Below are 24,886 nucleotides of genomic sequence, written 5' to 3'. Positions count from 1 at the left end.
AAAGAGCTAGGTTAGTTCGAAACCGGGGAGAAAGGGAATCTGAAACTCTAGGGTTTCAGATGGTTAGTGAGAGTTGCAGAAATTGGGGGTAGGGCTTCGAATCTGAGTGGCAGGCTTTCTAGAAAGAAGAGGAGCTGAAGGTGAAATTCTAGGGTTTTGCTTGTAGTTCCTACTCGTGGAAATCTGAGAAGGAAGAAAATAGAAAGGGATTCAGAAAAGAGAGGGGGCTTTTGAGAGTGACAAAAGAAGATTAGGATTTGCAGGGGACAGAGGAGGAAAAGAAGAAGAGAAGGGAGAGAAAGGAGACTGAGAGCATTCGAGGAAGAATGGAAAAATGAGACGGAAGGAAAAAAATGAGTTTTAAGTATGTTTGCTCCTGAAGCTGTAAGATGCTGCCACGTGGAACCCCCATAGCCTTAGGATCAACTTATACCCAACCATATCTTGACCGTTCATTTGGCATTAGTGGTGAACGCCTCGGATAAGGACACGCGGGCGATTTGCGTGTTTTTCCATCACTACCGTTGGATTGCCGAAGCGAATCAACGATCAGCATTCACCCGTGTCAGGGGCATTGAATGCTGCCAGCTCCCCTTCATAAATGCTTGCACACTCCTCCGCACGCCAAGCAACACGTGTCCTGCCTGTCTCCTTTACAATTAATGCACACAGACACACGCGGGTTTTCTCCACAGCCGTTGGATCATCATCTCTCGAGGGATGCTTTGGATCGTGCCACGAGGCCAATCCTCACCCGCATGTGCCCACCGCTCGCTGTGTGACACGCATCAAGGTCTTGACCTGGACCTTAAACCGATCCCCCCCCCCCCAGGAACTAGTTTTACTCGGTTCTTCTCATTTTAATTTTTTCATTTGTTTTAAATTCCAAATAATACATTTAAAATTCACAAAAATTCTTAAACAACTCAGGAAAATTTCCAAAAAATTTAGAAAATTGGGGGGAAATTTTCTAAAAGATATTTTAAGTCAGTTTTCATTGTTTAAAATAATTCCCATGTTAAAAATCACATAAAATGCCAAAAATTCACATAAATATTTTTGCAAACCAGATTTGTTTTTACACTTAGAAAAATTAAAAAAAAATTCAGAAAAAAAAAACTTAAAAATAATTTTAACTTGATTCTTATTGTTTTTGCTTAATTGACTTTTTGTTATTTCAATTAAAAATAAAAAAAAGGTCATAAATTATATTTTGGAGATTAAAATTGCTTTATACTTGAAAAAATCACATAAAAATTCATAAAAGTCATAGGAAACTAGGAAAAAATATTTTTGGGTTAGAGAACACACCTTTACAAATTTATCTCCAAATAAATTCAAAACCTCCCGGAATATCCTTTTTACACTTGTAGAAACCTTGCAAATTTCAAAACCCCCGGGAGTGTATTTCATACTGTACCATCTCGATTTTCATATCCTGATGATTTTAAAAGAGAGACATTGAGCTCTTTAGAGCACGATATGCCCCGGTTATGAGGGAATACCTATATAGTACTTTATTTTGTACATTTTCTTCACACTTTTTCGAAATGGAGTAAAATAAGAAGATTTTTTAGGTTTATTTTGGGATAATTTTCGATTAATTAGGTACCGTTCGTAAGAACGGGTGTGTAGGGGGTGCTAATACCTTCCCCTCACGTAACCGAACTCTCGAGCCTGATTCTGATGACGTAGGCTGATTCTACCCTTAATAGGGTAGTAATTAAGTGTTCTAACCACACTTCAAAAGGTTAGTGACAACTCCATACGCATTGTTTTCCATGAAAATCACATTTTCAAAATCCACACTTCAACTTCATTTTCAGTCGTCCCAAGTTCGTGTTCGAGAACGTCGCGACATGCTTCATTTGCTGAAATTTTATGAATATATTGAAATTCATCTACCATCAACTTTGGATCCACAATATTGTTAATTTTCCGGGTATGATCGTTATCTCAAACTGAATTGTGAGGAGTCGCCTTTTGCTTCCTACCCGTCTTTTGTGGACATATTCTCCTATGACAAGTGGACACCAGGCATTTTAGTTTGAATGAGAAGATGCATTTGCATCTCTGTCATTTTGTGTGTTCTTAGCTAAACAAGTGGATGTATTACGGGTAGAGAAATACAGAGAGGAAGAAGCAAGGGAGAGTTCCTACGACGAAGACAGATCTGCTTCATTTGCTGAAATTTTATGAATTTATATTGAATTCATTTGCCATTGAATTTGGATGCATAATATTTGGTCATTTTCTGTGTATGATCAGTATCTCAAACTGAATTGTGAGGAGTGGTCTTTTGCTTCCTACCCACTCTTTTTAAACATGTTCTCCTTTGACAAGCGGTCACCAGGCATTTTTAGTTTGAATGAGAAGATGTATTTGCATCTTTATGATTTTGTGTGTTCTTAACTAAACAAGGGGATGTAGGACGAGTAGAGAAATACAGAGAGGAAGAAGCAAGGGAGAGTTCCTACGACGAAGACAGTTTTGCTTCATTTGCTGAAATTTTATGAATTTATATTGAAATTCATCTGCCATCAAATTTGAATCCACGATATTTGGTCATTTGCTGTGTATGATCATTATTTCAAACTGAATTGTGGAGAGTGGTCTTTTGCTTCCTACCCACTCTTTTTTAAACATGTTCTCGTTTGACAAGCGGACACTAGGCATTTTTAGTTTGAATTAGAAGATGTATTTGCATCTCTGTCATTTTGTGTGTTCTTAACTAAACAAGGGGATGTAGGACGAGTAGAGAAATACAGAAAGGAAGAAACAAGGGAGAGTTCCTACAACAAAGATGGATTTGCTTCATTTGCTGAAATTTTATGAATATAATGAAATTCATCTGCCATCAAATTTGATCCACAATATTTGGTCATTTGCTGTGTATGATCAGTATCTCAAACTAAATTGTGAGGGGTGGTCTTTTGCTTCTTACTCACCCTTTTTAAACATGTTCTCTTTTGACAAGCGGACACCAGGCTTTTTTAGTTTGAATGAGAGTATGTATTTGTGTCTTTGTCATTTTGTGTGTTCTTAACAAGGGGATGTAGGATGGGTAGAGAAATGCAGAGAGGAAGAAGCGAGGGAGAGAGATGTTTCCAAATTTGCAAAATAATGTGCTTTATAATTTCATCCCTCAACCCTTTTTTGAACATAATCACCACTCCAGGTTCCTCAATCCTCACTAAGAGCACACCAATAAATGAGGTCTCTAAATTTAAGGTAATGATCAGTGATAATAGAAGAAAGTTGCATAAGACTATGCTGTTGGACCACTAACTGCTTCCTATAAGAATGTGGGGCATATTTCTCTCTCAAATTTTATTTAATTTCAAAACAAGTGATACAGGTTTTCCCACAATAATTTTTGTCCCATTCTCACTTTGCTAAACCAAGAAGTTTTGATTTAGCTAAGTATGTACTCTGGTGGTCACACAATTTATACCAACTAAAATAACTATCTTTGTCATCCAACCAATCTAAGAAAAATTTTGGACTTGGAACAACCATCAAAATCAGGAGGACTCCTAGGTTTTATCAATTGTTGAGAATTCCAACTAGGTGGGAACTAGGTATTTGGAAAAAGCCATGTAGCAAATGTGGACTGTTGCAAATTCAAACAAGTACCAATCAGGTTATTGATATTAAATCAATTTCTGTGGAGTCCAAGTAGTGCTAGTTTATGCAACCTTACCCAAGGTCCTTAGATGATCATAGATACTCTACTAATAAACTTGAAAGATGCTGGCATACTGGATTTTTCCTCCAAAAATATTTGATCAAACAATCAAAGTTGGATTTCTTCAAAAACTTGACTCACTCGAAAAATGAGCAGCTCGGAAGCTATTCCAAGTATAGGAATTCTGTCATGTAATATTAAGCCCAAGGGCTAGATCGTCTCCTCAGGGAATGCGTTTTAATTTCAGATTTTACGTTCTTCCAATCGAAATTAAAAAGGTACTGAACTTGGTTCAGATTCGGATTTTCAAGATGGTTCAATTTCACTTTTGATGAATTAAATGACACAATTTAAAACCCTAAACTAACATGCACTAAATAAAAGAAAACAAGAATAGAAACCCTACGTCTACTCAAGGAAACACTAGATCATACTAACTAAAAATGGAAACTTTAAACATGGAATTAAAATAACAATAATGAAAACCCTAGTCTACTTAAGGACACACTGGGACACGCGTTAATTAAAAATGGCAACCTAGAACATGGAATTAAAAACACACAATGGAAACTAAACTAGACACATACTAAAAAAAAACCCGAACCTACTAAAAATCGAACCTTTAGCACAATTAAGAGATCAAATCAAGACTCACAATTTAAATGCAAACATGAATTCAACGGAAATTTAAAAAAACGTAAACAATAACGGAACACAATAAAAACACAACCTTTACTAATCATAGACCCTAACTAAATCGAATTTCGACAAAAAAAATATCTAAATTTAATTAAGAATGCTAAATTAAAATAACTATCAATTAGATAAACAAAGAGATTAATTTAACAATAATGAAATACCCAACATTACTCAACTTAAACAAAAAGAAAGAAAACTCCAATATCATTAAAAAAAAACTAAACTTTCTTCAATATTCCAAGATTCAAAGAAAAGTAAATAAAAGAAAGAAAGAAAGGAAAAGAGAGAGAGAGAAACAAATCCATGGAGCCGTGAAGTTGTTGCTGTGCTGGAGAAGTTGCTGCTGCGCTTTGGTGGTCCTGCTATGGAGTCGGCTAGTGTTCTGCTGTGCTTGGGGACTGCTGAAGATGGTGGAGGAGGCTGGCCGTACTACAAGAGGGCAGAGGATGCCAAGAAAAACAGAGGAAAGGGGGAGAGTGAGGGAGAAAAGACAAAGGGAAGGAAGAGAGACAAGGGGAGAGAAGCAGAATTGAAAAGAACAAAAAAAAAAACTAAAGAAGAAGAAGAAGAAGAAGAAGAAGAAGAAGGAGAAGAGGAGAATGGGGAGCCATGGGGGCTGCCTACGCAGGAAGAGAAAGAGAAGGGTTAAATAGGATAGGGGGGGAAAGCCCTAGACCCGAATAGGAAACCCGAATTGCTATATTTTTTCATTTTTTTCATTCTATGTTCATCGCAAATCTGACTCTTCTGGAGCCCGTATCTCACAAAACTCAAAACACGAAAGTTGTAGATGATCCTTTCCTCTTTCTCCAGAAATTTGAATCGTCTCGATCGGAGCTCGGACGAAAAAAGTTATGCATAAAATACGAACAGGTGTTGGTTTTGATTCTCGGGAATTTTCCTGCGACAAAAAATTACCAAATTCTCATAAATAGTGCAATAAAGTTCAAGAATGATGATTTTCGCATTTTATTAAAATATTGGACAATTTTGGACATTTAATTAAAAATATAAACCGTAAAGCTCGGGTTAAACGTCCAATTACGCAGTTTCGGCGCGTAATCATTGGCACACTGGATTTTTCCTCCAAAAATATTTGATCAAACAATCAAAGTTGGATTTCTTCAAACCAGCATCAAATCTCACAAAGGTAAACTACTTATCACAGCAAAGCTCAAGCTGCAGAACTTTTGCAGCTGGGCCTCAATCTAAATGTTGGCAGGCCTTCAAAACACTTAAATTTGCATTGGCATTCCAAGATCTAGTAGTATGGATAAAAATATCTTGAAGCCAAGCCAAAATATAACAAAAAATTTTCAAAATATCGTGGCTAAATTAAAGTTCTTGCCATTCTGGAAGCAGTGGTTTTCTGAAACTGTCAAGAGCACATGTGCTGCCGGCAAGGCTCCTCTGGTGATAATCTTCTGGATGATAGTAGATGGAGGGGGTGGTCTGTCGAATGGTGGTGGTGGTCTATCGAATGGTGGCGGTGGTGGTGTGTCAAGAAAAAATGGTGAATGTGGGATTTTGTGGGTGGTTGGCTGGATTAGTTTCAGGTGGCAGGAAGCCACCGATGAAAGTGAAATTGCAGGGGATGGGGCTTACCAATGGTGAGGGAGGTGTTGCGAAATGTTGGCTGGACAATGGTGTTCAAAAACTGAGGGGGACAAATGTAATTTTCTGGAAATTTGTGATTTCCTTGATTTGTCATTGTGGCCAGGCTTTGGTACTAAATTGTTGTAGGACAGAATATCAGAAATAGAGATAGAAAGAAGGGAGAAAGTGAGAAGAATTAACTGGGGAGAAGGAAAGAGAGAGACAGCAACAGATTAGAACAGCAATTAGAAGACAGAAGATCTAGAGACAGAATAGAGAAGAACAGAAGAAGAAAGGAGGAAGAAGTATAGGAGAACTGTATGAGAGAGGGAGATATTCTGAATTCAAATCTGATAAAACACTGTTTCATACATTATAAACAAAGTACTTACATATCTGACATTACAACTAAAAAATACATTTGCAAAATAACTGCAAAGTACTTAAAATACAAAATTGAGAAGTACTTAAAATACAAAATAACCCTAAATTAACTAAATTGCTAAAATAATCAGAATTTTTCACAAACAACAACAACAAGACCAAGCCTTAAGTCCCACTAGGTGGGGTCGGCTATATGAATCCTTTTCCGCCAATTTATGCCATCATGGACCATTTCTTTTGACAGATCTAAAACAAAATCCTAGCTACAATGTAAACATTTGAAGTTCTACATTGGCTCCATCACAAGGCATTAAATATCAATTGTGTAAACCGTTGTATGTATGTCTTTGTTGTCAATTTTATAAATTGTTGTATGTGCATCTTTGTTGTACATTGTGGTTGAACATCTTGGTTATGAACCTTCGAATTTCAGTTTAGCCTTTTACATTGTAGTTTACTTGCAAATTGTGTAGATTTTGATTTTTAATACTGTCAAATTGAGCTAGAGGTTATAATTTGAATTTTGATGAATTTTAGTGTTAAAAGTGTTTTCTGTGTTTTCTGGAAAAGAGCTGGGTTTACAATTTTGTGCAGGCTTATGAACTGCTTATTGCTCAATTTTTGTAATTACTTCAACCTTCCTTGGTTTCTTTCCTGTGTTCATGACAAATTACCTCCACATAGAAATATGACAATGCTATCAGTTATTTAAATGCATCAGACTCATTTTTGTTCTTTGTATAATGGAAAAATGTTTTTAGCTCTTCTTTCATGTCAGTTTTCTGATTTGGACATATATTGCAAGAATTAAGCTCCCACAACAACAACAAAAAAACCAAGCCTTAAGTCCCATTAGGTGGGGTCAGCTATATGAATCCTTTTCCGTCAATTTATGCGATCATGAACCATTTCTTTTGACAGATTCAGGGATATTAAATCCTTATTATCTCCTCCCAAGTTATTTTAGGTCTACCCCTACCCCTTCTAACATGATCTGAAATTCTAAGTTTTTGTATTATCTTATTTTCAGCTGATTCATTGCCTAGTGGACAGAATAATGGAAGTTATTGGGACTCCTTTTGTTACATCTGGAGACAGTAGAGGCTATTATATAAAACATTCAAATGTAAGCATTTTTTTATTATGTGGTTTCTTTGGGCTATGTTCCATTGCCCTCATACCTACAATCCTAACATTCATTACAGGAGCCTGAGTTTCTCCTGGGTAGACAAGCCAACATCATTCACAAGGGGAAGCAGATAGGCACTTTTGGCATTGTTCATCCAGAGGTAAATTTACTATTATTAACTAGTTTTATATTTGAGCTAAATGATACAGCTTGATGAGCCAATGCTGCACTACCAAGTGTACCACGAAGCACTAGTTGTGCCAAGCATTGCTAGGTGAGACATTTGGTGAGATATAGGAAGGATGTTTAGGGCTTGCTTAGTTGTGGAAAATACTTTGCCAGTTTTCTAAATAATTACAAAACTGCCATCTTGTTTTTTCAGCTTTCCGACATTTATGTATAAAAGTTGAAAAACAATGAAAAGATGTTCTTCAAGTTCCTTATACAAATATTCGGAAGCTAGAAAATAAGGTGGCAGTTTGTAATTGTTTACAAAGCTGGAAATTTAAAATAAAAGTGAAAACTGTTTTTGCCCCTTTTTTTTTTTTGCAGATTGATTTTTTTAACATTTCATATTTCTTGCTTTATAACAGCCATTAGAAGATCTATGCGCTTCTATGATTTTGGATCTGATTTGTGCAGTTTAAGATAGAAAACTTCATTGCTTGTTGCATAGTTTTTATTTTCTTGTGTATATTATGTCCTGTAATCAATTGGTTGCATGTCTTCTATTTTCTTGCATGATGTTACATTGTTACCTGTCAGTACTGTGTGTGTGTGTGTATTATTTTGCTTATATGTAGCTACTGTTGTATATGTCTTTTAACATTTTCATTAAACTGAAATGATTGGATAATTTATTATTTATTTATTTTGGATTTTTTCCTGGTCAGTAGCATGTATTGATTTACTTTGGCAACCTTGCAGTCATTTCTAGAACGTTTTATGGTCCATTTCTTATGCTGTTTTTGGACCAAGCTGATATATCATGCTTAATTATAGTAAATTTCATTATTATATAAAATAAATTTTTTTTTTTAAATTTATGTCCCTAGCACCAAAATAAAATAAAATAAAAGATCTTGTTAAATTGACATAGTTGTCTTTCTTTGGTGTGGCATAGGTCTTGAACAATTTTGACATCCCTGATCCGTGTTCCTATGTGGAGCTCAACATTGAGAGCTTTTTGTAGTCTATGTAAGGGTCTCTCTTGTTCATTCTTGTTTAATTCTTCATTTTAACTGCTGTTTTTTCCTAGATATTCTGATACTAGGTGTTTCAATGAACATGCCTTGGAGATACACAGACGCACAGGCACATGCTTTTTAGTTACACGTGCCATGCATACAAAAGAAGGGAAAACCATAGTGTTGCGTACCATTGACATGTATGGGAACAGCAACCTAAGAGACGTAGCTGATCTTCAATTTGGGCTGTTTGCCTTGTGTCATTTAGCATTTCTGGTGGTGACAGATGAACCAGGTTTCTAGCTTTCTCAGCTACTGGAGAAATATTGGTCACCTATAAGTAAATGCTGAGTTCTTTACAGGTTCATTATTAAACTACATTTGAGGGGCAATGGGCGTCATTTTCTGTTCTGAGCCGCTCATTTCATCCTTGTCTATTGAATTGGCGACTCGTCTGATTGAATTGATTGGATAGAAGTTACATGATTGATAAGAAAAAAGATTTTTCTTCCCCATTCGATTCAAATCTAGCTTCTATTTTTTGTGTGTTTTGTTTTTTTTTTTTTGTTTTTTTTTTTTTTCATTTTTTGGGTCAGTAGAGATTTTTATTTGTTTTGGTCTGCTTCAAAACCCAGTTGGAGTACTTGGATGAGCACGTTGAGTTGGATGAAAGTTTGTTATCATTTCTTTGTTCCCAACTTCGGGCATGCGTAATAAAGATTGGGTTAGCTGCTTTATGTTAACAAAAGTGCATGGCCACCCACCACCAAGTAAACAGACGACGTGACCTGCATGGTTCTTAGCGTCTGCAAAGTTATTAGAGAATTCAATCATATTGTAATGGTGATTTTAATTTTAATTTTTTTAAGAAAATAATAAGAATTCAATCATGAGTAATGAACATGTATAAATAATCAAACAACCAATTTTAAATTCAAGGTGCAGCGTGTGCTTAAAATAGGGAACAGAACAAGATCTTGTCTGTAGAGATGTTTTTGCTCATATGGTACACTCTAAAATGGTTGATATCGTGTGTTATTTGCAATAAAAAAAATTATAGATGAACCCTCTCTAGTATAATATCACTAAATAAAAAAATATTTAAACTGCTCATCAAATCTGTTGAAAGCTTGGATGTAATGCATGTATTACGAATTGATGCAGGCATATTGCATGAGTTTATCTCTTTCAGCTTTTGTCAGGTTAAAGGGAGTAGTTGTGGAGGACATAGACCCAATAAGCCGGCGATTACTTCTGGGCTTCCACCACCAGGAAATTTTCTAATGCACTGATTTATCCTTTCAACTCAGCCACGCAATCGCTTGTTTGTTCTTAGCAAAATCCACCGTCTTGTATGCCAAGTGTCACGGACCCCTAAAATGGGACTCAAGTAAAGGCCCTGTGGCACTCGTTGAGAGCTTTCCCTCGACAAGTCAGTCAAATCTCATATGTTCAAACTTGCAAACACGAGCACAAGGTGAGTCTCAATATCTAAGAAAATAAGGAACAATAGGATATCACACGAGCAATATATTCTCATACACAAAATAAGACTATAACAATTAGGGATATCACAATCCAAGGCAACAAAACACCATAATAAAAAGGACTACTTATATTAATCAACTCCAAGAGAATAATCATACAAACGTTAACACAGATAATCATATATTTATTCTAAATCCCTGGAGACTACAATTATAGCAGTATCTCTCTCCCCCTTTTCCCCATTATATTGTCACTCCCTAACATCCTCCCCCACTCATTTTATCGATGTCTTCGTCAATGTGTTGTAGAAGGCGTTCTCACTCTGCTGATGTTGAAGCTGATGTCGTTGTCTTTAAATTTCTGAAATCTTCAATCTTTTTGTATGACATGTTGAAGGTTTTCTGCTTTTTCCCAACTATTCTCTTCTTCCCCCAACCCCAGCCATTGAACTAGATATTGTTGTTGTTGACGACCTTCTGCATTGATGACTTTGTCTGCAATGATGTCTTGAACATCTTTGTTTACAGGCTGCCTTTTGGAAATTGTTGATCTCCTTATCTTTTGTCGGTGCGGATCTGCTTCATCTGTGTCGAATGACTTTAAATTGCTTACATGAACACGAGATGGACTGGATGTCTGTGGCTTTTCATCCATTCGGGTTGTTCAAGCCGATAAGATGCATGTCCCACCTTCTCGATCACTCTGATTGGACCTTCGTAACGGCGTAAAAGTCTTTTATCCTTGCTGCGAAGAAATCGAAATGTCTCTGGTGGCGCTTTTACAAGAACCAGATCTCCAGTTTCAAATTGTTGTGGTCGTCTCCCTTTGTCAGCCCATTTCTTCATGTGCTTGGATGCTTTTTCTAACTGAACTCGGGTGACTTCGATGTTTTGCAACCAGTTTTTTGTGAATTGGTATGCTTTCGGGCAATTTCCTTTGTATGGACCATCCAGAGTGTGCGAGAGAGTCGGTTGTTAACCAGTCATAATCTCAAAATGGCTTTTATTAGTCGCAGAAGATTTCATAAAGTTAAAACAGAATTGTGCCGTGTTCAGTAAAGTAATCCAATTCTTCTGATTTAAGTTAACAAAATATCGCAAGTATTCTTCTAGCATCTCATTAAAACGTTCGGTTTGACCATTTGTCTGTGGGTGGTAGCTGGTAGACAGATTAAGGTTTAAACCCATCAAACGAAAGAGTTTACCCCAAAATCCCCCAATGAATTTGACATCCCTATCACTGATTAGGCTTTCTGGAACACCCCAATACTTCACCACATGCTTGAAGAATAGTTAAGCTGTCTTCTCTGCTGTACATGGCTTCGAGACTAGTATGAAAGTTGCATACTTTGAGAATCGGTCAATCACCACCAAAATTGTGTTATACTCCTTTATTTTTGGCAACGAGGAAATGAAGTCCAAAGAGACACTCTCCCGTGACCTGGCAGGAACTAGCAATGGCTCCCATAAACCTGAGGTCTTCTTTCTTTCTACCTTATCTTGTTGACATATCAAACAAGTTTTGGTATAACTCATTACATCATCTTGCATATTCGGCCAATAGTACCCTTGTGTAATCAATGCATGAGTTTTTCGCCATCCCGGATGACCAGCTCACAATGTATCATGATACTATTTGAGTAAGGTTTTCCTCAAGTTTTTAGCTTTGGGCACATAGACTCTCTCGCCTTTAGTCATTATCAGTCCATCTTCTACCCAGAATTGTCATGTCTTCCCTTCTTCTATTAGTTTACTCAGTGTCTGCGCCTGCTGGTCTGTACTTAAATGTTCCTTGATAAGATTCTTCAAAGGTAATGTCACCCTACTAGTGGATAAATGACTGATGAGTTTCAATGCTGCCAATTTGGTTTTTCTACTTAAAGCATCGGCCACTTCATTCGTCTTCCCTGCTTTGTATTCAAAATCAAAATTAAATTCAGCTAGCTTCTCCTACCAATGAGCTTGTTTTGAAGTTAGTCTAGGTTGTGACAAGAAGTGAGTAATTGCTACATTATCGATTTTTACCACAAATTTGGACCCCAAGAGATAGTGCCTCCACATCCATAGACAGTGTACCACTGCGAGAAGCTCCTTTTCCTGTGCTGTGTAGTTCCGTTCGGCACCCTTTAATTTTCCACTTTCAAAAGCAACTGGATGCCCTTCCTGGAAAAGAACTCCCCCGAATGCAAAGTCTGAGGCATCTGCTTGTACTTCAAACGACTTTGTCACATCAGGAAGGATTAGCACATTATCTCATACAATCTTTCCCTTTAATTCAACAAATACTGATCGACACTCTTCTGACCATCCTCATGATACCCCTTTCCTCAGTAAATTTGTTAACGATACAACTCTTCTGGAGTACCCTTCTACAAACTTTCGATAGTAGTTGGTTAGGCCCAAAAAAGATCGCAGTTCTCTAACGGATGTAGGTGCTCGCCATTCATAGGTGGTTTGTACTTTAGCTGAATCCATCAATATCTGGTCCTCTTCAATGATATGTCCCAAGAATTTAATACGCTTTTGAGCGAAAGCACACTTCTCCCCTTTTCCATATAACTGATTTTCTCGGAGTTTTTGAAAAACCTTCCGAAGGTGATCTTTATGTTTTTTTAAGGATGTGCTGAAAACCATTATGTCGTCAAGGCAAACGACCACAAATTGATCAAGGTAGTCCCGAAAAACTTGATTCATTAAAGAACAAAAGGTAGCAGGTGCATTTGTTAGCCCGAAAGGCATGACAAGGAATTCAAATGCTCCATACCGGGTGACACAAGTAGTCTTAATCGTCACTTTATTAAGAGCTCGATAATCTACACACAAACGCAAACTACCATATTATTTCTTCTGAAATAACACTGGGGCCCCAAAAGGTGCTTTTGAAGGGCGGATGAATCCTGCTGTAATTAGATCATTCAGTTGTCTTCTAAGTTTAGTTAACTCTGGCGGGACCATTCGATAAGGGGCACGTGCTGGCGACTTTACTCTCAGCAAAAGCTCAATTTCGTGGTCAATCTGTCGTCGAGGTGGTAAAACCCTAGGTAGCTATTCCGAGATTACCTCCTTGAACTCTTCTAAAACTTCCTTAATTTCAACTAGATATTTCCCTATCTCTTCATCTTTTGAAACTACCGGTAGAACAACGAAAGAAGGTTCTCGCCTTCTTACTCCCTTCTTGAATTAGAGGGATGAAAGCAACTTCCTCTCATCGAAATTATTGTTGGCTGCAGGGACCGCACAAGGTGTATTTCCCATTATTAAAAGACAATCCGCAGCTTGGATCAGCATTGAGCGTGTCACTTTAAGAAAATCCATCCCCAATACCACATCAAAGTCATCGAGAGGTGCCACGGTGAAATCAATTGTTCTAGACCACGACCCCATTTGGCAGGCTACTTTAGGTGCCACTCCCACCATGGTTAACGCTTGAAAATTCACTGCTTTTAACTTCCCCACATCCTTATCTACTTGTAATTCTAACCGTTGGGCTTCTGAATCAGCAATGAAATTATGGGTGACCCCTGTATCAATCATGGCCTTGATTTCTTTCTATGCAAAAGTAGATCAACGTACATTAAACCCTTCTCTTGAGACTTGTTGGTAACTACTTGACGCTCTAATGCCCCCAAAAATCTTAATGCTCCCACCATATTCTGTTGTTCTTTTGGGGTTGCTATCGGGGTCTCGGTTTCCCCTCGAAGGGTCTTTAAAGCATTCAAAGCCTTTTGTTTAGGACACTCAGCCACTCGATGTGGTCCCATGTAAAGAAAACATGAGATTGGCACTCGACGCTCTCCACCACCCGTTCGTTTGCCTCTCCTCTCCCTATTCATGGGCGCTCGTTTATTTTTCCAAGAACTATTTGTCTCTCTGTCATTTCCCTCATTTGTGGGCTTATATACTTTATTGGGCCTGAAATTATTATTGGCGAATGTAGGGAAATTTTGCTTCCCAGAATTGTTTGAAAAATCATCCAACTGTTCAATAGCAAGGAAGGTAGAAGAGAGATCACTAGCACCTTACCGGTGTAGTTCATTCTTTGGCCATGTCTTCAAACCCCAAAGAGAATGAAACAATCTATCCGATTCGGTCATGTCTATGATGTCTAACATCAAGGGCTAATATTCCCGTACATAATTCCTTATTGAGCCGATTTGTTGCAATTCCATTACTTTGCACCTTACTATGTACTCCACATTTTCTGGATAGAATTGGGTTTTCAACGCCTATTTCAGCCCCTCCCAAGTGTTAATGACACACTTGTTGTGTTGAATATCATTCAATTTAGTTTTCCACCACAATTTTGCATCCCCAACTAGGTATACGGTTGTCATATTTACCCGGTCCACTTCTAGATCCACTCGTGAGCACATGAAGTAGTGCTTCATATCAAAGAAGAAATTATCTAGTTCCTTTGCATCTCGCGTACCTTTAAAACTTTTAGGTTCCGTTACCTTCAATCGAAAACCCTCACTTGGATCTGCAACCGGCCTTCGGGCTATCTGTGCCATTGCATTCACTTTCACCGTCATCTCTTGTAAATCCATCTGAACCTGGTCCACGACACTTTGGATATTGTCCATCTCCTTCAAATCTTCCTTCAAAGCAGTAATAGACTCCTTAACATCTTCTGCAAGGAAATCAAAATTATCCGTTAGCTCCCATAAGGAGGCCTCAAGTTCTATTGGCTCTCTCTGTTGGGACGAAAGAGATGACAATATGTCCTCAATATGTTTTAGCCTACTCTCAAAGGCTTCCAACTGCTCGATACTCTTATGGAAGGCCTCAAGCTCTCTTGGCCTTTTCTCAAGGGATTTCACACGTGGAATGAATTTTTCAAGTTCCTTAAGTCTCTCTACAAATTTTGATACCCCATAGAGATTTTCTTTGGGGTTTTCTTTAGCGGCCTCAAGCTCTGTTGGCACACTTTTCTCCTTTATCAATGTTGCCACCAATCCTTGGAGTTCACAACACGTTGACTCCAGGGTTACAAGTTTTGTCTCAAGCGCCTCAATGCACTCCACTTTTCCCGACTTGTTTCTCATATTCTCACTCATGGTGCTCACCCACACTATGCTCTGATACCAACTGTCACGGACACTCAAAATGGGACTCAAATAAGGGCCGTGTGGCACTCGTTGAGAGCTCTCTCTCGACAAGTCAATCAAATCTCACACGTTCAAGCCTACAAACACGAGCATCAGACGAGTCTCAATACTCAAGAAAATAAGGAACAATAGGATCACATGAACAATATATTTTCATACACAGAATAAGACTATAACAATTAGAGATATCACAATCCAAGGCAACAAAACACCATAATGAAAAGGATTACTTGTATTATTCAACTCCAAGAGAATGACCATACAAACCTTAACACAGATAATCATATATTCATTCTAAATCCTTGGAGAATACAATTATAGCAGTCTCTCTCTCCCTCTTTTCCCCATGACATTGTCACTCCCTAACACCAAGCCTATAGAAATTCCACTGCCTCATTATTGTACTTGGGATTTCAACTTGAGTTGGTGGTGATTTCTTTTTCTATTGCATACCAAAAACCATCTCTATGATCCATAATAACATAAGCGAAAACAAATTGAGGAAACCATCAAAGCACTCTTACCCAGTGGTTCACACAAAATTAAGATTTTGGGTTAAAAATATCCGGTATATATCAAATACACACATTTGAGTCTATTTCTTATTGCACAATAAATGCCACAAGGATCGTGCCCTTGCCTCAGGCCTCGGAATATCCTCGCCTCATTTCTCTTCCTAATAACACTACTATACCAAAAATTAAAACTTAAATTGGATGAAGTAGTAAATACTAATATTCTTTTCGGGCAAGGAGGGAAGGGAAGGGGCGGGAAGAAGATTGCAGCTCTTGATGCTGGCATTGCCAATCCTCTGCCTTAAATTAGTGACCCTTCCAAAGTCCATATGTAGCAAATAAGGAAGCAAATTTTGAAACAATTAAGCAGCCGACTCCTTTGCAATCTTCTCTGCCTTCGCAATTACTTCGTCAATTCTACCAACTATATAAAATGACTGCTCAGAAAGGTCATCATATTTCCCATCCAAGACTCCCTGCCAAAATAGAAGCCAAAATATATGAACATCATACAAGAGAATAACAATAAAGAAAATATAACTCATGGGGCAAATAAAATTTCCCATCCATGATCAGCAATAAGTCATTAAAAACAATACACAACAAAAGTTTGTGAAAGCACAGATTGGAACAGAGATATCACACCCAAACAAGAACTAACTAGAAACAACATTTCACAATGATGGGATCCCATAAAGATCAGGCCAATGTACACTTGCAGACAAAATTTCCCAAATGTAGAACAAGAATCCATACATTGGATGAATTGATTTGACCCTCATTGGAGGTTGATTCCAAAGAATATGATCAAGGGTTTGTTAGGTCCCAAGCCCAAGTGCTTAGTTTAACTAATTAGTAAGATTGTGGGGATTTATTTTAAATTTGTGAATCATGAGGGTTTTTATTTATTAAGACACTAGTTTTTAATTTTCTTAACTTTATTTTTTCCTATAAAATATTGTGATATATTAATGTCAATCAAGTTGTTAATTTGCAACCTGAATTGGAGTCTTGCGGTTTCCTCCAAGTCTCCCTCTTCCTCTCTAATTATCCTCTCCTCTCATTCTTATTCTTCATGCCTCCTCTCTTTTCTCCTCTAACCGATACACATCAATTGGTGCCATAGCACCTTCAATCCAAGCTCTCTTCTCCCACTTCAATACTCCTGCCATTTGTTATTTTCTCTCATGTTTCAGTTCTTTATTTTCCTGGAGTTCCCTTCAAACCAACTGCCTCCCCTCTATTAAAAACACTTAATAAAAACTTTCCCACACTCCATTCCCACAATCTTCCTCCCTCACCTTTTTATCTAATACTTGAGTCATCCTCTTTGCTTTTTAAGCTCCCATCTGCCATAAACAAACACACACTATCACACAAACAGATCCAACTTTGGTTAGTTGACCTACACTTCTTCATTGATGATATCCCTCCACTTGTAAGATCAGAACCTCGACCAGATTATTGCTGAACTCCTGCAAGCAGCCCATGGGAAAAATGCCATCATGCACTCTTTGAAACTCCTGCTGCTGCCACTTTCAGATCCCATTCTTCCCAAAGTTTACACCACCAACACCATCAAGACCCTCATCAACTACATCATTGAAGGTTTTCTCCAGATTATCAGATAGAATAGCACACACCCAAATACCCAGACGTGCATTTCCATCAACCTGTTTTGAGTTTCAAGTTCAATTTTTCATTGCTTTGATTCCCGTTCGATGTTTACATATTAGCTTTAACAGTAATATTTTGCTCCCAGTGGTCTCATAAGAAACCAAGGAGTCTCCTAGCATATTCGGACCCCCTTCCCTCTTCACTCCATTTCTTAATTCACATCTCTTGTGAAAAAATGACAAATAAATGATAAGTACAATACAGTCACTTTTGAGATGGACAGCAAAAAGAATCAAATAGATGGTGACCAATGCAAAGTTGTCATTCAAAGAAAGAGGCATCTGCGACCATTGCTTTATAGAAAAAATCCAACTGGCTGTTTGCCATCTCATTACAGTTGGATGGAAATGCAGCTCAGGTTACCTGCTCAGACAAAAGAGGGTAAGCAATGTAATCCACCCCTAGAACTCCATCAGTCCTTTGTTTTGAGAAGACCACCGGTGGTGGCGTACAAGAAAAGTCAAAAAGTCAAAACAGTTGGCTAAAGGTGTTCAGGCTGCACCAACTCTATGAATGCCTTGAGCACATTCGCGGTCAACTTAAGATCCAGCCAGCAATTTCAAGTTTCAAGATTTTGGGCATCATTCTACACAATGTCCTACCAAATAATGCCAAATGTACAAGGATGACGTTAATCAAACCCAAAGAACTGATAATTGAATGAAACATCCCAAGTGACTTACATGAGATGGAAGCGTAGGAAAAAGGGATTGTTTAGTACTTTGACCTGTGTTCTCTTTGCATAAATTTGAAAGAAATGAAGATTGGAAGAGAATCAGTATCTTCCAAACATAATCAGTGTCTTTCAAACTTAGATGTTTAGCCAGAGGAAGTTCCATACTGTGTCATTGACCCAGTAGCTGCACAATGTAGTGTCCGACTGAAGTTGAATCTAAAGGTACAGTATACCCGTAGAAGATAGATGGGTGGGCAATACCCAACTTGAAGATGGATGATCATTGCCTTCATTCAAGATTTGGTTTGACAGAGAATACAGTGCACTTTGATCTTCTTACAATTAAGGTTTATTAGATTCTTTTAGGAGAGTAAAGCACGATACCATATATTATTATTCTCCATCGACAAGGAGGACAAGTTGATGCCTGATGCACCCCACCGAAGCTCACAACCACCTCTTGCCTCATGATGATTCCTCTTAGAGTGATTGTCTCCTAAGTCCTTTCCGTAACTCGATGGGGGTCGGGTTCTTCCCGAAAGGGGAGAACTGAAGTAGGACAAGATGCTGGAAATTGGATTAATCAGTTTGGCTGTGTCTGGAGGCTGATTTCAAAGAATAGGATCAGGGGTTTGTTGGGTCTTAAGCTCAATGGTGTGATTTATTAAACTAGTTAGGATTATATCCATTTATTATAAATTCATAAGACTTAGAAGCTTTTATTTGAATAGTAAATAGCAAGGGGTTGGCTTGCAATTTTCATATTTATAATTTTACCCATAACTTAGTTCAACGCATTACTATCAAGTTGGTAATCTGTAATTGAATTCCCCCCCACCCTAAACCTCTATCTTCCTTTCATTGTTTCATGTTCACCTCATTCTTCTTCCCATTTTCTTTCTTTTGCCTCTCTAATGATTCCACATCATCAACCACTTAAAGATCAACATGAAAACCATCTTTCAATTAGCCTTGAGTAAGAAACTCACTAAAGACTTTTGATTAAGTTCAATAAGTTTGAACCGGTCTCATTCTTTAGCATACACATTGCAAGCATGTTTCCACTGCAATAAAATACAAAATCACCCTGTTACCAATGCAGAAGAAAATAAAAATCACCAATAACCCTACAACCGGGACCAGTTAAATTTTATAAAATCATCTCATATACAGCCAAGCTAGTAGAACAGAGTGAGATTGAGAGAACCCAAGGCACACGTGCACGCATATGCACACACACAAACTCATATATATAATAGTAAACATATGCATGTTCTATTGACTTAGAATTTAATGTTTCTTAGCTTGAAATAAAAGTTTCTTCAATTTACCTAATTTCATGCATTGAAATATTTGAAGAGAATATAGTTCATCAAGTACAAATGTTGTCTAATTACCATGGTTTAGAATTTTGACTATTATGCCCCAATTCACATCCATATCATTGTGTATTCCCCAAAACTACCCATGGGTTGCTTAAAACTAGTTTTTCTATAGTTTCTGAATTCTTCAAAAAAAAAAAAAAAAAAAATGCTTATAAAACAAATTTCAAAACTATATACCTCCTTTTTCTATCAAATAGTCAAGAATGAAGCTCAATATTAAGATTAATTAATTAAACATCCTGCTATGTGGAATAGAAAAAGTTGTATTTTAAAACCTTTTTCTTCCATTGTTTAGGATTTATGTTTGTGATATAAATATACAATTGAAAGCAAATGGACTTTAGTTCTTCATTATTAAAGCTTGATATACATTGTTGGCCCACAACTTAATAGCTTAAGCTTTTAGGTAAAGTGATAATCTAACATGGTATCAGAGATGGTTACCAGGAGGTTCTGGGTTCTAGTCTCATCACCTGCATTTTGTGGTATTCAAAAATTTATTGTGTGTTTATCTCTCCAAGTGTTGTCCGGCTGCACGTGCGGGGGAGTGTTAAAGCTTAATATACATTGTTGGCTCACAACCTAATAGCTTAAGCTTTTAGGTAAAGCGGTAATCTAACATTCATCCATATTATTTATGATCCCTTTGGTTAAATATTTATGTATTTATGTGATTATCCTCGGAATATGAAACAAGAGTATCTTTTGTTGTTTATGTTTCATTATTTTTATGATCTCTTAGTTTAGATTACATTAATACTCAATATTTAAAATAGTGAATCGGAACAGATACATGGTTTTTTCCCTTTAACAAGTTCATTGATGCAACAAAGAATTCAAAATTGCACTATTCATTACATATTGCGTCACATCTGAACCAACCACAATCATTACACACCAAAACCCTACAATAATGCAGACTGCATTTTTCAGAAGTTATGCTAGTTACACAAATCTTGTGTATGACCGAAATTTGACCAGGGCCTCCAATACAGTTTCTTGAAATTAATTTTCTCAGCACTTGAACATCCAGCTATATTTTTGGGTAACTAATTTTATCGTGGCTTAATTTTGCAAATACGTCTTCAAATTTGAAACTGGGAGAATCAAACTGCCTCAAATAATCTAATTTAATTTCTTGAAAGAGAGAGTTAACATTTTATTCTTTAAGTGTTTTATTTTTCTCAAAAAATTCTATTTAATTCAAATGGGTTTATTTCCATGGGTCAATAATACACCAGCTCTTGATTCTTGCACCTCATGCAAGCGTATGGGTGGATGCCAGAGGCAAGTGCATCAGTTTTTAAGGCACCTTATCTTGAGAGCTTAAAAAGTACCAGGTCTGCACCTCACCATGCCTTAGCATGTGCCCAGTGTGCTTTTGACTAGACTAAGTAAGTTCAGAGGGGCCACAAAAAAAAGAATATATATATATATATATATCTCCTATCTCCATAGTTTGAACAAATCCAATATATTTTCCTATATCATCTTCTCTGCTACATAAAATAGTTCTTTTCAGGCCTAATCCACCTAACTCTGCTGCACCATCATACAACCTTTCACAAACTAGGAATCAACCATCAATCCAAGATTCTAACCACCGTCCCTTGTGTTCTTGGCCAATATGTATGTGTGTTTAGTACCCCTTTTTGTGGAGTGAGGACTGGGGAAGCTTCCTTAAGATGCAGTTTATTTCCTGTTCCTATGTTGTTGAGCGAATTCACCAAATCAGAACCATATTCCTCTGAACTTCCAATCAGACAACCTAGGCTCCAATTGTATTTCTCATTTTCACAAATGTTCACCAATCAGTACAATCATAATCTAATCCAAATTGATGAAATCAAGTTCTCTTGTGCTTCTGTTGAAAACTAACACAAAGGCTTGCAGCCATAAGGGTATGATAATTAGAGTAGTGCATCCAAATCTTTCTGCGAGAGTTCTCAGTACAATCGGTCTATTATTTTATGTTCCCATTACCTTCACATTCCTTTTCGGATTTATATTGATCATTTTATCAATTTGACCCAAACCATACTCATTTTCTCCATCAACACCAATAGCATCAAAAGCAACCCACAATGATCGCCCAGAACCAGTAAACCCTAACCCACCTAACCCTGAACATTAAACCAGCAACTTCTCAAAACAAAAATTTAAATCACTTACAAGATAAGATATTTTCACTTCCTCCTTGAAGAAACATAGCTAAACAAATAACTTCACGAAAATTACTTATTAAAGAAACTCAGCTAAGCAAATAATTCCTTGACAAAGCTATAGCTTTCCTCAATGATATCCTGCAAATTAACTAAATCAGAACCATGCTACTACGAAATTCCAATAAGCCAGCCTCAAGTCTTAACACTACTTCTCTTTCCTCAACTAATGAATCATCAATTACTCATCATGTAGCCCATACAAGCAGACTGAAGCCGTTAACCATGGATTACGATGGTGAAAACGACCATGATTCCTCGTTATTCACGTTAGACAACAAGCACAATAAAACTATACTGTGGTTCATGCAGGTACCATCTTGGGGGGACTTTAAACTTCAAACAAATTCCAAGTGCAAACAGACACCAATCTAACGAGTTCATTAGATATGTCCACTGGGAAAACTGTTTCAATATACGTGCACATGTCCATGTGCGCACACTTTCTTTAGATAGTATCAAACTCACATGACACAGCATCTATTACGCGTTAACAAATTATTACCAACCCACCAAACTATTCTCCAAGTCCAAAGCTACAGGATTAAAAAACACAAAATGACAGTCGCAGAGAATTCTAAGCTCTAACAGACAAATTAAATATCTGTATGTACTGGCGATGCTCCTGGAAACTGGCGATGCTTTCTTTTAATTCTACGTACTTCCCTGGGACTCCAGTAAACACTTCTGCAACATGGAAAGGCTGGCTCAAGAACCGTTGAATTTTACGAGCACGTGCAACAGTCAGCTTGTCATCTTCACTAAGCTCATCCATTCCCAAAATGGCAATAATATCTTGAAGATTCTTAATAGTTCTGGAGAGCCTTCTGAACACCACGAGCAGTATTGTAGTGTTCTTCTCCCAAAATATGAGGGGAGAGCATGCGAGATGTAGAATCCAAGGGGTCAACAGCTGGATAGATACCAAGCTCAGAAATCTGGTTATAAGAAACCAGAAACAAAGTTAAAAACCATAAGCCACGAATATGAAAGAAAAAAGTGAAAACCAAAAATACAGAAGAAATAATTTCCTTAATTCAGATATGAGCACAGCCAAACCTGTCGGGACAACACAGTTGTGGCATCCAGATGGGCAAAAGTGGTAGCATGAGAGGATCTGTCAAGTCATCTGCAGGCACATAGATAGCTTGGACAGATGTGATGGAACCTTTCTTGGTTGTCGTAATGCGTTCTTGAAGACCTCAAAGATCTGTAGCCAAAGGAGGTTGGTAACCCACAGCAGATGGGATACGACCGAGCAAAGCACACCTCTGAGTTAGCCTGCAGGATGGAATGGAAGTTCAGCAAAGATAATAAGATCAGCACATAACCAAATACAAACATGCATCACTTGAAGGTAACGAATAAATCAAATGCAAACATACTTGGGTGAAGCGGAAAATGTTATCAATAAAGAGAAGCACATCTTGCCCTTCAGCATCTCGGAAATGCTCAGCCACAGTCAGCCCCGTACGCCCAACACGAGCACGAGCACCAGGAGGCTCATTCATTTGGCCATACACAAGGGTGCACTTGCTATCAGCCTAAAATACAGAGTACTTAGAAATAATTATGGACTGGAGGAAGGGTCAGCGTATAGAAGTAGATGAAATTAGATGAGAATCATTTACCAAGACAAAATAAAACAAATAAAAGCATAGATCTGCAGCTCACCAACCTGCTTATCACCTAGCTTAATGACACCACTTTCAATCAATTCCCTGTACAAGTCATTTCCCTCCCTAGTTCGCTCTCCCACGCGAGCAAAGACAGAAAAACCACCTGAACAGGGAAAAAAAATGAGTACTCAATAAAAATACTATAAATTATTTAAAAAAAAAAAAAGCATCTTATAACACAATTCAATGTAAATTACCATGAGCTTTGGCAATATTGTTGATAAGTTCCATAATTAGCAGTCTTTCCTACACTAGCACCACCAAAGAGTCCAATATTTCCACCCCTTTTGGAGTGGTGCCTCGAAAGTCTAGTTCAAAAATCCGCTCCACTAGACTTGTAGAGAAATACTCCTAGAATCACATGGTGATTTCAGATCTTTAGTTAGACTGAAGATATGAAAGAAATTGAGGAGAAAAAGTGGGTTTACCTTATCATAGGAGTGGTGTCTATGATGCTCCTACGAAAAATTCACTCCAATAGGAATATTAGTGGCGGAGAATGGAACCCAGCGATATTTTTCATTTTCCAATCAGCCAAGTATCTGCCATGAAAATGAGAGGAGAGAGAGAGAGAGAGAGAGAGAGATGGAGGAGAGAGTGTTGGCGAGAGTGAGAGACGCTTTGGGGGGGGGGGGGGTCCTATCTGCAAGAATCAAATTGAATTCCTAAAGCTTCTTTAAGCTTCAAGATTCAATCTTTATACATATATAATAATAAAATATTATATTATATTAATATATTAATATATTATATTATATAATTTAATTAATAATTAATAATTATTTAATTATTTAATTTAATTAAATAAAAAAGTTTACACTTCCATGCATATTATTTTCTAGAGCGTTACAGGCAAGTGCCCTGATTAATATGATATAGTCATACTGGGGTGCATAACGTATTAGGATAGAGGGAAGTTACTTGTATAAGCCGGTAATCTTCTCTATTGTCGAAAACTTCTACCTGTAAACATTTGTGTGAATGTGTGTGAATACGAGATATATTCTCTACCTTAGGGCTTACTAAGTAAGGTAAGTGCCCTAATATGCTTCAGTTGTAGCCATAAGTTGCATAAGGTATCAGAGTAGAGGGATGATACTTGTATGGGTGGATAATCAACCCAGTCCTTGGAAAACTCTCATTAATAAAATACGTTGCATGTGTGCGAGTAAGGACATAGAATGATTTCATAATTGTCGATTAATTTGTAAATGATGATTATATTTTATACACAAACCTCATGATAGTCACACACTGGTATTAATCTATTCCGTTTTACTGAGATATGTCTCACCCGTTATACAATTCATCTTTTTTAGGACCTTTGCGTGATCGGGCTTAGCGAGCTCGGGGTTGGGTTTGTTTGCATAGTATTTTTGTGAGAGGGTACAAATTTTGGTTGTATTTTTTTTGGCTTATGTTTTTAGTTTTTCTGAGATATATATATATATATA

The 24,886-nt window shown here is 37.3% G+C and overlaps 2 protein-coding genes across 2 annotated transcripts in view; one reads left to right on the top strand and one right to left on the bottom strand.

Annotated features, from left to right (window-relative positions):
* The window catches only part of LOC131164838 (phenylalanine--tRNA ligase beta subunit, cytoplasmic-like), a 99,009-nt gene extending 89,813 nt beyond the window's left edge, over nt 1-9,196 (top strand). Inside the window, exons 17-20 of the mRNA XM_058122348.1 lie at nt 7,398-7,493; nt 7,573-7,656; nt 8,620-8,693; nt 8,803-9,196. Of these exons, the coding sequence (XP_057978331.1) occupies nt 7,398-7,493; nt 7,573-7,656; nt 8,620-8,688 (249 nt within the window). The 3' untranslated portion in view covers nt 8,689-8,693; nt 8,803-9,196. The remainder of the gene's footprint in view (nt 1-7,397; nt 7,494-7,572; nt 7,657-8,619; nt 8,694-8,802) is intronic.
* A 6,959-nt stretch (nt 9,197-16,155) lies between these two features.
* Nucleotides 16,156-23,868, bottom strand: LOC131163508 (ATP synthase subunit beta, mitochondrial-like). The gene is given in 11 exon segments (XM_058120102.1): nt 16,156-16,272; nt 22,382-22,561; nt 22,563-22,691; nt 22,813-22,862; nt 22,865-23,019; nt 23,021-23,034; nt 23,139-23,297; nt 23,432-23,535; nt 23,630-23,670; nt 23,672-23,740; nt 23,861-23,868. Coding segments are annotated over 11 exon segments (1,026 nt in total).
* Between the last annotated feature and the right edge of the window lie 1,018 nt (nt 23,869-24,886).

Source organism: Malania oleifera, chromosome 9, assembly GCF_029873635.1.
Source record: "Malania oleifera isolate guangnan ecotype guangnan chromosome 9, ASM2987363v1, whole genome shotgun sequence".
Taxonomy (NCBI): Eukaryota; Viridiplantae; Streptophyta; class Magnoliopsida; order Santalales; family Ximeniaceae; genus Malania; species Malania oleifera.
The sequence above is the reverse complement of the archived record's forward strand: the minus strand, read 5'-3'. Positions and strand labels throughout refer to the sequence as shown.